This window comes from Saimiri boliviensis, chromosome 2, assembly GCF_048565385.1.
Source record: "Saimiri boliviensis isolate mSaiBol1 chromosome 2, mSaiBol1.pri, whole genome shotgun sequence".
NCBI classification, from domain to species: domain Eukaryota; kingdom Metazoa; phylum Chordata; class Mammalia; order Primates; family Cebidae; genus Saimiri; species Saimiri boliviensis.
Window position 1 is genome coordinate 26,453,150 of NC_133450.1, and position 13,950 is coordinate 26,467,099.

General features: G+C 52.1%; 1 protein-coding gene across 3 annotated transcripts in view; it reads right to left on the reverse strand.

The window, feature by feature from the left end:
- TMEM63C (transmembrane protein 63C) overlaps nt 1-13,950 on the reverse strand; it is a 137,861-nt gene that overhangs the window by 17,574 nt on the left and 106,337 nt on the right. For all 3 annotated transcript variants that reach the window (XM_074392940.1, XM_074392941.1, XM_003924585.4), the window contains 9 exons: nt 11,285-11,427; nt 9,240-9,288; nt 6,730-6,838; nt 4,862-4,935; nt 4,146-4,226; nt 3,913-4,036; nt 3,034-3,167; nt 1,256-1,378; nt 679-832 (listed from right to left, as the gene is read on the reverse strand). In XM_074392940.1, the coding sequence (XP_074249041.1) occupies nt 679-832; nt 1,256-1,378; nt 3,034-3,167; nt 3,913-4,036; nt 4,146-4,226; nt 4,862-4,935; nt 6,730-6,838; nt 9,240-9,288; nt 11,285-11,427 (991 nt within the window). The remainder of the gene's footprint in view (nt 1-678; nt 833-1,255; nt 1,379-3,033; nt 3,168-3,912; nt 4,037-4,145; nt 4,227-4,861; nt 4,936-6,729; nt 6,839-9,239; nt 9,289-11,284; nt 11,428-13,950) is intronic.

A 13,950-nucleotide genomic window follows, 5' to 3' on the forward strand; every position in this document is an offset into this window, starting at 1 on the left:
TTGGAAATGGGGCTGGAGAGAATATGGAAGAAGGGGCCTCCTAGGCTCATCATAACAGCCTTGAGGAGAAAGAATTTGGAAATGGGCTAGTGCTCCCTCCGACCTGCACCATCAGCAGAAGGAGTCCCCTGACTTCAGGGATGGCTCCTCCAGAGCTGAGGCTCCCAGCCTGGAGTGTGGGTGTCTGGAGTGAGAGAGGTGGAGGCAGATCCGGAGTTCACACTTCTCTGAGAGGGCTGTGTTGCGACTTACCTCACTCTTCCTCACCCTCAACCCTACCACACAACTCAGGAGCCTGCTGCCCTGGACAACTTGCAGAGAGCAGAGCCACTCACACTTGCCATGCCCTCTAGACCCCCAGCTGGCCTGGGACGACCCCATCCATGAAGACCTCTGAGCCCATGTTGCCAGGAGAACACCTCCCCAAACTCACCCCGGGACTTGCCTATGGATTCCCCACTCTTCCTTCCCACTCTAGCCCTGGTCCCTCAGAATGCAAGTCACCCACCTTCATCTTTTTAGAACAAAGCAAACTCTATCCCACCATTTGCACCACAGCCACCTCCACAAAGTTCACACTATATGGGCTCCACAGCCCCATCCCAGGGGCCCCCCATCCCATCCTCGCCTGAATTCTTCCTTGATCTCCCTGGGGCCCCCAGTGAACAGAGGAGGCACCTGCAGTTTCTCGATGGGGCGGGTGACGTTGTACATGTCAATCGTGTTTATGATGATGGCAGGTGTGGTAAGGAAGAAGAAGAGGAAGAAGAGGAAGGTGTTGATTGCGATAAATCGGGCCCACCAAAAGAAGCGGCGGACAGACAGGTGTTTCCTAAGGAGGGATGGAAGAAGGAGGCACACTTAAGAGACATCAGTTCTTAGAGCCCACCTGCTGTTCGCTGCATGCCAGTTATGGACCCAGGCTACCCTGGTCTAATTCAGCCTCCTGGGCCCAGACCTGCATGCAGTGGGGCCTGGGCTGCCCCCGTCACACTGTAAAGGATCTGGAGTATACAGCCAAAAAAAAATGGACCTGAGTTCCTTCTGCAGGAAAAACCTTTTTGCTAAGGGTTGGATGCCTCCCACACTTGTGGGAATGAATCTGGGGGTTCACAGAGACTGTGGTACTCAGGACAGCATGGAACTTAGTTCCCTTGGAGTCTCCATTGGGGACATGGAGAGAGAAGGCTCTGTCCTGCTGCCTTCTTAGTCTCCGAGGAGCTCAGAGGCGAGGGGAGGGATGGAGGAGGCTTACCAAATAATGTCTTTGGGGTGTGGGGCCAGAGTAACCCTCCAGTAATAGGATTTGACGATGGTGGTCACTGAGGACTGCTGGGGTTGTACACCACACTGGATATACTTGTAATCCTCGAGGACGCTGCAGAGAGGGGAGAGGAGGAGAAGATGTGGGTCTGGGGGTGAGAGGATGGGCTTAAGAGGGCCTCATGCCAGGGGCTCGGGGCCACTATGGCGGCCCTACAGATGGGGGCTCAACCCTTTCCTGGGGATTCTTGAAGTCTTGGATATTCTTCAGCACCTTAGAGGCGGACAGTTCCTAAGGCCCAGTATCTGGAGGAAAGGGCATTGGAGGGTGCCTAGACTGCCATCTGCTTGTCAGTTTCTGCCTTTCCCTTTAACAGCAGTGACAGCACATAGACACACTCTTTCTCTGAGATTTGGTAAGGGAGATACTAATTTTAGCCCCATCTTAATATCAATAGCTACTAATTATTGAGTTCTTTCTGTGTGCCTGATACTGTGCTAATTGATGACCAGTATCATCTCAATTGCACAGATGACTAAATCGAGGTGCCCAGAGATGTGAACAAAGATGGAGCCCCATCTCTGGCTTGCCACCTCATATTCTGCTGTAAGTAAGCCTCTGATCCTCTCTACCAAATGACGATGTCTCAAAGAACAAACAGTATTACCTTAGGTAGGTGTATTGCTTTAAACAACACAGAAACTAAATAGAAGTCATATCACTTGTTAAGCCATTGGGAGGTGAACAGGGCAGATACCAGTAACCAAATTTGCCAGATAAAAAGTTGAGAATGTAAGAACGTGCAAAATTGTGCACCATTGTTTGTGAGTAAAATCTAGGTAGTTCTGCTCTTCCTTTTTAGGATTGGGGTGGGTGAGGACAACGTGCTATACAGGATCAGCCTCTCCCAGAGAGAAGAGGCCCCCCACCCCGCAGTTCTTAAGAGATGAATTCTGGACTTTGGCCCTATCCTAAGGATCTTTCTGGAACATTCCAGAGTGGACTGAATTCACTCCTCTGCCAGAGGCTGGGGCAGAGAAAAGACGGGGCTGAAGGGCTATGAGTGAGGGGAGGCCTGCACCAGGAGAAGGGCAGGCAGGGCTTCTCTATCCTGACTCTCTTTTATGGTGAGGACTGAGAGACGTGTGTGCCACAAGGGAGAAAACAGATGTCGGCTGGGTGCGGTGGCTCACACCTGTAATTCCAGCACTTTGGGAGGCAGATCACCTGAGGTCAGGAGTTTGAGACCAGCCTGGCCAGCATGGTGAAACTCTGTCTCTACTAAAAATACAAAAATTAGCTGGGTATGGTGGTGGGTGCCTATAATCCCAGGTACTAGGGTGGCTGAGGCAGGAGAATCGCTTGAACCTGGGAGGCAGAGGTTGCAGTGAGCTGAGATCACGCCACTGCACTCCAGCCTGGGCAATAGAATGAGACTGACGCAAAAAAAAAAAAAAAAAAGATGTCATTTTTGTCAAGGCAAAGAGGAACCATGAAATCAAAGGCTTCTCTGGCCACCTCTGTGCTGAAGCAAGGACAGGAAGTGAGAAGTCCCAGCCTGGGCATTCCTTAAGACCAGGTGTGCCCCAGCAGCTGGGGGGGAGCGGGTATGGCCATCTCATTCTGCTGGAGAGCCAGATGGCAGCTTCCTGTAAGAAGCTTGGAAGGCCCAGGGGAGGCAGAAGGCGAAACTGGAGAGGGTGAGGGAGGAGAGTGCAGAGAAGCAGGGGCGTGCTTGGGGCTGGGTGGGGCGCCTGCCTGGTGCTCACCGCTTGGCCATCCTGGAATCCTGGAAGGTGACAAAGATCAGGTCCAGGCGCTTGAGTGGCACACGGTTGAGCTCAGCGTTGAACTCGTCCGTCAGCTGTTCCTCCAGCTCACTGTAATACTGCTCGGCATCCACCTGGGGTGGCAGGCGGCCCTCAGGGCTGGGGCCAGAGCCCTGGGAAGGCCTCCCTGGTCCTGAGGTCCCTCCCCGCTCCAGCCTCCCTGGATTGTGGTGGCCTTGAAGCACCTCAAGGAGCCCAGGACCCTGGCTGGCCTTCAAAGGCCTACCTCTAGAACAAGAAGAGGTGATGACTCTGCCACTCACCCCTGGCCCCAGATCTGGGGAAAGTGAGGCACAGCTAGGGGGACCAGGGGGCTTTCAGGCTTGAGGTGGACCCCAGAAAAGTGAATGTAGTTGCTGCATTTCCATGAGAGTGGGTGATTCTTTTCCTGGACTAGCAGAATTTTGATGTAGTCCTGAAGCAGGTGTCTGAGTCTTGACACCCTCTTTGAGCCACAGTGGTTGGGTGATAAGACAGGCTGCTGTCTTCAAATGTTTCTGTCCTATCTCTTTGGAAGTCTGAGACCTGGCAGCCTCTGGTAGCCTGCCGTGTTTTCTCTGGTCTTTCTCTTTCTTCCATCCAAGACCAGAAAGGAGATAGCAGCAAGCTTCCCTGGACTGTTCTGAAGGTGGCCTTCAGAAAGGCTCCCATCTCAACAGGGAGGGAGAATGTGGTAGATGGGGAGGGAGGGGCTGGGCGGGGAGCACTGGAGCAGACCTGAGTGGGGCCTGGGGCCCAACACTGTGGGTGAAGGCACAGAGCCTAGAGCCCCAGGACCCACCCCTCCCTTGCTGTGCTCCTGATGCTCACGCTAGTTACCTCCTTGAAGCAGGTCCAGCACCTGCAGAAGCACAGGTGGGCACAGGGGTGGATCCTGATCATCACCTTCCCAGTCTTCTTGGCCTTGGCTGTATAGAAAAGCCGGCCCCGCATGGCATGGCGCCTGCCAGCGTGGGCAATGGGAGAAGGATCTACAGGTCAGGGGCCAGCAGAGTCCCATCCTCCTCTTTTACCCCCACCCCGGACCCTGAAAGGCCCCACTGAGGTCTCACCTCTGATCGTCCAAGTTGATCAGGTTCCTGACGTCATAGCAGAAGTGGACTCTGGTCACGACACTGCCTGGATAGGCCTCGCTGTAGCCACAGACATGGGTGCTGAGTTGGCCTGTGAGGTTGGGAATGTGCTGCCCCCACCCCTTGTGCAGCATGTCAGCCCTTGGGGCTGGGTGGCTCAGCTGCCTGGTGTCCCTGGATGGGAGACTCCATCTCTGCTCCTAAAGCTGAACCTCAGCGTTTGAACCCTGATGATCTGAGGGCTGCCAAATCCTTCCTACACAACTCAGAACAGGGCTAAATGGTGGAGCTCTGCCCACTGGGGAACCCAGGAGAGAGCTGTTCACAAAGAGATAATTAGCTCATGAACGGTGTCCTTGGGGCTAGAACTTGGGGTCATAAAGGATGTCTCCAGATGATGTGCTCTAAATAGCTGTGATTCAAGGTTCCCTGTGCTCAGTAGTTGGAGCAGCAGGAGTAAGGAAAATTCTCATTGCCCATATCATACCCATGCCACACAGGAAGTCCCTGACTTACCCTGCTCCAGTGCCAGCAGCCCTCCCCATTCTGAAAAGCTGATTCTGAGCTGAGTCTAGGGAGAGCCATCCCGAGTGTCCCAGTCCCACCATCCTGCACCAACTCAGTACCCACTTGAGGACCCAAATGGGGTTATGAGGGGGAAGCAATCCATGCCTCAGCCCACCTGACCCACTTACTGAAAATGCTTAATGATGATTTCTGGGTCTTCAACGTCTGTGGGCACATAGGTGATCATTAGTGTCCTTGTGACCTGCGTGGGAAGAAGCAAAAGAGAGAAGACTGTGCTTGCACGGGAATTCCAGGTATCGCAGTCTCCTGGTGGCCCAGTTTCTTGGGAGCAGGCCTTCTGCTCACAGCAGGCTACTGATCCAGTGCCTCCTTGCTGAGAAAGCCAAGAAAGCCAAAGCCAAGCTGGGCCACTGTGGGCCAAAGAAGTGCCTGAGCCGGGCCACTGTGAGCTTCTGTTTTCCTCGGTGCCCAGCTGTGGGTGCCCCGCCATAGACTGCTGTGGTCAAGGGAGGAAGGGCTGGAAGGCTGCCGTCAGGCTGGGGTGGAAGGTCAGAGCTCCATGATTGGAAAGAGATGCCCGAGCGACCTCACAGTGATTTCCGGTCTCCCTGCAGCTTCCACTGTTCCAGCGTAAAGCCCCACATCGCCAGGGAAATCCCTCATGTGAGACTGGGTGAGGGAGCCGGGAAGTAAACAAGACTCTGGGGATAGAATAGGGAAGCTTCCCCCAAACTTCACATTTGATTCTGTGAATGGGAAATATCTTCCTGGGCTGTCATCTTTAAGATGACAGTCTAGTAAATTGCACTGCAAGAATCAGGCGTCTTGAAAGGGCTTCTGTTGACTATAAGGAAAGCTGAAGTGGCAGAGGCCAGACTGGTCAAGGGTGACCAAGCCTCCATGCCTGGCAGGCTGAAGCATTCGGGGTCACTTTTCAGGGGATGTGGATTTGCACTCTGGGGTGGGTTCAAGTGAATCAGGCCTTTTGAATGGATGATCCGGAAGGAGCCGATTCCACACGCGGAAGCTTTGAAAGGCTGAGGACAGGAGCTGGGAGGCTCATCCTCACTGTTGCCCGTCCCCGCTGGAGCATGGGTGCTGGTGCCTGCCCCTGGCCCCTCAGTGGTCATCTCTGCACACCAAAACCTGCTGCATACTTCAAACACTGTGACTGCTCTTTCCTGGCCTTGGGGGCATGTTCAGCTTTTGTGCAAGCAGAGGCGCTAAAGCCCCCAAGTGCAGCTCTCCATGAATGGTGGACAGGGAGTTGGTGGAAAAATATCCCCAATTGCTCACCTCCAGGAAGATTCTGGGCTATGCATTCTACATCAACCCCTGGAGTTCCTGGGTCATGAAGCTCCGGTTGCCCACAGTGGTAAGTCATCCATCAACACTCCTTTATTGGCTGTTTTTGCATCTCCCTCCCTTACTGGCCTTTCCTAGGATCACCTCCCATAAATCAGTGCTACGCAATCCAAGTGTTAGGGTCTGCTTGGACATCCCCACCCAAGCTGAGACAGTGGGGATACACAGGGGGCCTCTGACCTCAGAGAGACTGGAGAAGGGCGAGGCATGGGCCTAGCCGGAGTGGGTGGGGCCAGGTACCGTAGGTAGCAGCAGTTCAGCAGGGCCCTGGACCATTTAGCACGGAGGCCCCCACTGGCCCACTGGGCCTTATTAATCCTTTAGTCTGCAGATGATGGGAAGTCCAAGAGCCCCTGGGGAGAGGTGGGACAGCAGAAGGCCAGGGATAGGAGGTACCTGGGCAGTAGCTGTTTACCAACCAGTCTGAAAGTTTCATTGGGGGTGAGAGGGCAGAGGAGGGTGAGAGGGCAGAGGAGGGTGAGAGGTGGGGGCCAGATGATTGTACCAGGGCTGAAGGGAGGAAGCTTGGCCCCTGCTCAGGTGAAACCACATCTCCCACTTGTTACAGTCTCCCTGGACCCTCTGAAGGCATCTCTGCGGGCTGGGAGGAGTCAGCCTGGTGGGGAGGGGCCCCATCTCCCAGTGGGGAGCAGCTCTGTGGGCTACTTACCTTTTGGCTATTCCTGGGCGAAAACCCAAGGCAGTGATGAGCCATGAACATGAAGTTGGTGATGAAGTAGAAGAAGGACAGCAGGCTGTGCAGCCACAGGAGCTTGCTCCTACAGGCAGGGAGGCAGCAGCAGTGAGGTTAGCCTGCGAGTTCCCAGAGCCCGCCGCACACAGACCCCTGGGCCTCCTCCTACCGTTAGTCTCCTGGGCTCCCCCAACCCATTACAGTCTCCTCAGACCCTCACAACCCATTAGAGTCTCCCCAGATACCCCAACCCATCACAGTCTCCTGGGGTCACCTCAATCAGTGTCCCCACACCTCCACCCATCACGGTCTCCCGGGACCCTCAGCTGGTCACAGTCACAGACCCCCACAGCCCATCCCAGTCTCCCTGGATCTCCCTGCACCAATGGCAGTGTCCCTGGACACCCCCACCCACTGCAGTCTCCCTGACACCTCCTCCACCCACACAGCCTCCTAGGGCTCTGTGCTCCCTCCCAACCATCACAGTCTCCTTGGACCCCCCCACCGACAACCCACTGCAGTCTCCCTGGACCCCCGACTGGTCTCAGTCATAGCCTCCTTCGACCTGCCCTCACCAATCACAGTCTCCTGGGACGCCCCCACAACCCATCACAGTCTCCCAGGTCCTCCCTCCCACCCATCAGTCTCCCTGGACCCTCCCTTCTCACCCATCACAGTCTCCTCAAATGTCTCCACATCCACTGCAGTCTTCTCAGACACCCCCTCCCACCGATCACAATCTCCCCGAAACCCCCTCTCCCAGCCCACATGCAGTCTTTCCAGGAACACCTTCTTGGAGGCCAGACAGTCAGGTGCCTTGGAAGGGGGCATCGGTGGTGAGAAGGGTCTGGTTCCAGCTCATGATGGGGATGTCTATTGAGTGCTTACTCTGGGCCAGGGCCAGGTGGGACTGAGTACATGGTGTGCATTTTCTCACTAGACTCCAGCACGCACGTAGGTATTCATGTGGTTACCTTCACTCCACTCATAGGGAAATGAGAGTGAGAGTGGGTTGCTGACCCACCAAAGGTCACTGTAGCAGCAGTGCTCTGGGAGGTGAGCCCAGAGCTGCTGAAGTACTTAGATTCTTCACTGCTAATGCCATCCTGCCAGCTGCTGCGGCTCAGGCCCCCACGCTGCACAGCAGACCAAGTGAGGAAAGGCCGGGATTACCTGCAGGCCTCGGGGGAGGAAGGCCAGACGGTGTGTAGCACCTCCCCTGGGGTAAGAGAGGGGCGGCTCTTGGGCCACGTTTGCCATCCCTGCTTTCAACTCCCATGATGCCATCTCAAAGCATCTGGCTAGGATTGCGGCTCAGAAATAGGGCCCACCTTATTCTGTGTAGTTAGAGGAGAGAAAGGCCACCTTGTTTCAAAATATCCCCAATGCCTGGCACCTCACACGCCATTGCCATCTGCTAGATGCCTCCACCCTCCATTTCCACAGAGGGGCAAGGCTACGTGGTCTGTACAGAACGCTCCAGCTCTCTGCCAGAATGGATTCATGGAGACTGATGGCTTTTTGCTGCTCTACTAGAATTCACTTTTTGTTGGGAAGATGTAGGTACCTCTGGCCAGCATTGGGCCTCAGGAAGGAGCCGTTATTCCTGCTCTGGTTGGCATCCCCAGGGGAGGATGTGGTAAAAGGAGAGGTGAGGGGATGCCATAGCCCCTTTCTGCTCATTTCAGAGTTTGGGTTAAGCCAGTCTGCTCCAAGGTGTATTGCAGAGGTGCAGGGGCAGAGGGATGGGGCGGGGCAGAAAGGTGAGGTGAGGCAGTGGGGTGTGAATCCCGCTCACACTTGCTGGAACTGCTTCTGCAGCTTTGTCAGGAATCAGCCAAGCCCAGCCTAGACACCTAGGGGGCCGTGGCATGGACCAGTGGGGCCACATTGGCTCAGGTCAAATTGATCCGGCCACTAGTTGGGTTGGCTGATGTTGAAACCCACAGGTTCTCGGCCTGTGAGGGGAAGGAGCTTAGAGAGCACGTCCAACGGCCCTTCCCCAACAGTGGACATGGATCAGGTTAAAGCTCACGTTGGGGATACACTGCTTCAGACCTGCGCCAGTTAATGGCAGAGGTGGGCGTGAGTCGGCTGTGAGACTCTGAGGGGGATGGTCAGGCCCATGATTCACTCAAGTATATATGATGGCTGACCGGAACCTATTGGTGGCAGAAAAACAATCTTCAGTCTCTTTCAGGACACGGTCTCTGCCTCTTGGGATCTGGGTACACTAAGCAAATAGGACCAGGTCTTCATGAGTGGCCAGTTTGGGCAGCTCTACTCAGGACAGAGGAGGACACAGGGCACCAGGAGTCCTGCCCCACGAAGAGGATGCAGCTTCTGGCATCTCACTCCGCACCCAGTTCCCAGGGAAACCAGGCCTTTCTTATCAGCAAAACAGTGCCCAGGTTGGACATGTTAGACCTCCTCTCCCCATCGACACCCCCAGCCAACAGAATGGGAGGTTAAGATCAGGTACCTACTCTGTGGAGACATTGACAATGGTGGTCCGAGCAAAGTGACTGCTCCAGTCTGGAAGAGAAAGAAGCTGCTGACCTTGAGCCCGGCTCCTCTGTTGCTGTGGGGTGCCAGACTCAAGGTTCCTGGACGAACGCCTGGGGTTTAGAGAGGCTTGCCTTTGTCCTCCTCTTCCTTCCGGTTTTCCAGAGCATGTCCCCAACTTTTAACAAAAACATCAGAGGCCTCTATTCCCTGGCATGGCTGATTGGGGATCTCGGGAGAAAAGTGAGAACACTTTTTTTTTTTTTTTTTTGAGACAGTGTCACTCTGTCACACAGGCTGGAGTGCAATGGTGCAATCTCGGCTCACTGTAGCCTCTGCCTCCTAGGTTCAAATGATTGTCCTACCTCAGCCTCCTGAGTAGCTGGGACTACGGGCATGTGCCACCATGCTAAATTTTTAATTTTTGGTAGAAATGGGGTTTCACCATGTTGGCCAGGATGGTCTTGATCTCCTGACCTCATGATCCACCTGCCTCGGCCTCCCAAAGTGTTGGGATTACAGGCGTGAGCCACTGCGTCCAGCCAACACTTCTTTGTGTGGTATCTCCAGGGCCCAAATGGCACATAACGGACACCCAGTGAATGCTTGTTGAAGGCACCAGCCATCCAGCCATGAGCAGAATGATGAAATTAGCAACACTATTACCACTGGCAATGTCCGGAAAAGGCGACATTGCCTCATTCACAGGAAATCCTCATTCACAGGAAATTAGTTTGACAGTTCAGACACCCTCAGGTTTTGTAAAATGTGTCTAAAAATCCTGCATGATATTATGATTGCCAACATACCCACTGGTAGGATGAGACTCTGGAAAGATAGGACTCAGATGTTACTCTGGTAGTGGAATTTGGTGGCATGGACACTCAGTGTGCTAACCTGAATTAATTAAGGTCTAGCTCCAGCCAAGGAGAAACAGGTAGAAACCTGAGGAATCAAGGCAGAGCTGCTTGTCGCTGGGGCATTTAAGGTGCTATTCGGCACCATTCCATTTACAGCCTTTATACAGCTCCGTTCAGCTTCATGATTCTAAGTGAAACATGACCTGCTCTTCAATGAGCACCTACTGTGTATATCAAGCACTGTGTAGGTATGTGGCATGTTATCTCCCGATCCCTAAGACAGTTAAGGAAACTGATTGCCATATACAAGATTAAATAACATGTTAGTGGCTGGGTGAGGTGGCTCGTGCCTGTAATCCCAGAACTTTTGGAGGCCAAGGTGGGCAGATCACCGGAGGTCAGGAATTTGAGAGCAGCCTGACCAACATGATGAAACCCTTTCTCTACTAAAAATACAAAAATTAGCCAGGTGTGGGGGCGGGCGCCTGTAATCCCAGCTACTTGGGAGGCTGAAGCAGGAGAATCGCTTGAAACCAGGAGGCGGGGGTTGCAGTGAGCCGAGATCCTGCCATTGCATTCCAGCCTGGGTGACAATAGTGAAATGCTGTCTCAAAAAAAACAAAATAAAATAAAATAATCTGTTAGCTAGGCAAAGGCATTTTCTGGGAAGCAGATGTGGACAAACACTGTGGAGCCATGATTTTTCTGTTTTGGAAGCCAAAGCCTCATCCACAATGCTGTTATGTCTAAAGGGTTTACCCTGTTCCAGTGAGTGGGAGTAGATGTCCTACAAGACAAATTCTGCACCTATGGTGTTCTATCTAACGCAGTGGGTTCAGGGATCTTTGTAGTGGGTCACATGTCATAAAAGGGTCTCTAGGAACAACCAGCCAGAGTGGGGCCATGAATGAACACTCAGTTCCAAATTGAATTAACACTATGAGCTGCTGTGTGCCAGGCCCTGAGTTAAACCTGTGACAAAGGAGGAATTGTCTCCAGTCCCCACATAAGAGAAGCGAAGCATGGCTTGTCCAAGTTCACACAACCACACACTCCCAGAGGCAGGATTAAAATAGATGTCTAGACCCCCAACCCAGCCCCATCTGGATTGCCTGGCTGGCCCTCAGGTCCAGCTGCTGCCCCGGGGCCTGCTGAGCTCTGCCTACCCAGAACAGATCCAGTATAGTTGATGGGCAAAATGATGCCCAGGGAGGGGATGCAGATGATAAGCACAAAGATGATGAGGTGGTACTGGAACGCGAGGTAGATGCGCGCGTCGTCCCCACACTTGTTAATCAGATCCTCGTCCCTGGAAGAGACACACACACAAAGACATGCCTTGGGAGCCAGCAAGGTTGCCACTTGTTGGGGGGAGTAGAGGGAAGGGCAGAATATGATCACTCCCCTCCTCAAGTTTTTATTTTGTTTGGAAATACTGCCCTCTATCTCAAAGCCTCTGTTATTCCTGAAGTATATTTTAACTGAATTTCACAGACATATCAAGGATAGAGTCTCTGTTACAGTTATACACTCAGGAATCCAGAGGCACTCTTGATATACAGCATTCATTCACCCTTTTATTACCTCGTCAAACATTCTGAGTGCTTTTGATGGTGCAGGCACCAGACAAAGCACTCGTGATATTGAGAAAAAGGAACACCTGAAACATCACTCTACACTGCCAGATTTGCCAAAATTGGAAAGTTGAAAAACACTAAGTGTTGGTGAGAATGTGGGGCATTGGGAGCTCTCCTGCTCTCACGGGTGTATACACTGGCCCAGTTACACTAGAGGACGGTTGGTATTATCTACTGAAATGGAATATGTGCATATTCTGTGACCTAGCAATTCCCACTCCTAGGTTTATACCCAAAAGAAATGCATGAATGTGTACACAGAGACATGTACAAAAATTTCACAGATGCATTACTTGTAACATCCTCAAACTGGAAACAACTTACATGTGTATCAAGGTGAAATAGACACAAGAATTGTGATATATAAATCATGAAATACTAGACAGCAGAGGTCCCCAGCATTTTTGGCACCAGAGACCAGTTTCATGGAAGACAATTTTTCCTATGTACTAGGGTGCAGGGCGGTGGTGGGGGGATAATTTTGGGATGAAACTGTTCTACCTCAGATCATCAGGCAGGTCTCAGATCATCATTAGGGTCTCATAAGGAACACACAACCTAGACCCCTTATATGTGCAGTTCACAAGAGGGTTGGTGAATCTCATGCCATGCTGATCTGACAGGTGTAATGCTCGCTCACCTCCTGCTGTGTGGCCAGGTTCCTGTGTGGTCTGTGACCTGGAGGTTGGGGACCCCACTATACTGCAATAAATATGACCCATAGCTGAACTTCACAAACACAATGCTGAGCAAAAGCCACGAGGCACAAACAACACACACTATGTGATTTCACATATGAAGTTCAGCTACAGGCAATACTGAGATATGCAGTTAGGAGTCAGAATGCTGCTACGTTTTGGGAGAATGGGGATGAAGACTGGGGGGCAGGAAGAGAGCTGCCAGGTGTTGGCAATGTTCTACTTGTGGATCAGGATAGTGGTGGCACAGACTCAGCTTTGTGATGACTGAGCCGTACAGTTTTTGGTGTGTGCTTTTCTGTGTGTGTGTTATACTTCAATTTAAACAATTTAAAAGCAACACATGCTCATAGAAACTTTGGAAAATATGAAAGAGAAGTAAATAATTCATCTACAGTCTCATTGAACCTAAGACAATGACTAAAAAGCATTTGGGGTTGGGCATGGTGGCTCGAGCCTGTAATCCCAGTACTTTGGGAGGCGGAGGCAGGTGGATCACTTGAGCCCAGCCATTTGAGACCAGCCTGGGCAATATGGTGAAACCCCATCTCTACTATCTATCTATCTATCTATCTATCTATCTATCTATCTATCTATCTAAATGAGTTGGGTGTGGTAGTGTGTGCCTGTAGTCCCAGCTATTCTGGAGGTTGACAGAGTCTCACTCTATCACCCAGGCTGGAATACAGTGGCACAATCTCGGCTCACTGCAACCTCTGTCTCCTGGATTAAGGTGATTTTCCTGCCTCAGCCTTCCAAGTAGCTGGGATTACAGGTGTGTGCCACTATACCCAGCTATATTTTTGTAAGGAGGATCACTTGAGTTCAGGAGTTCAAGACCAGCCTAGCCAATTTGGTGAAACCCTGTCTCTACTAAAAATACAAAAAATTATCCAGGCTTGGTGATGCACACCTGTAATCCCAGCTACTTGGGAGGCTGAGGCAGGGGAATCCCTTGAACCCAGGAGGTGGAGGTTGCAATGAGCCAAGATCATGCCACTGCCCTCCAGCACAGGAAACAGAGTGAGACTTCATCTCAAAAAAAAAAAAAAAAAAAAAAAAAAAAAAGAAAGAAAGAAAAAAGAAAAAAATGATTTATTTTTAAACAATACTACAAAAAGTACACCTTCAAGTTTTCAGTGTTCCCACTTGAGGAATTATTTAGAGCTCTTGATTTTTTAACTTTGAGCAGCTAAACGTTTCCCTCCCTGGACTTGAGAATAAAATGCCAGGAGGGATAGATGAGAACTTCTGGCGAGCAGGGAAGTGTCCTCTTTCTCTGCCCAAGGGGGTGGTGAGGTCCAGGAGCCTCCAATCAGGCAGAGAGAGCAGAGGCTGAACAGGACTGGATGGCACTGAGAGCACTAGAATTCCCTTCCTGGGTTAGGAATTCCTGCTTCCACCACTAGGCCTGTTTCCTTTCCCCAGCTGTCTTGTAAGTGCCCTGCCCTGCCCTTCCAGCCAATTGCCATTCTTCCTACTTTTTAATTCCCTGTC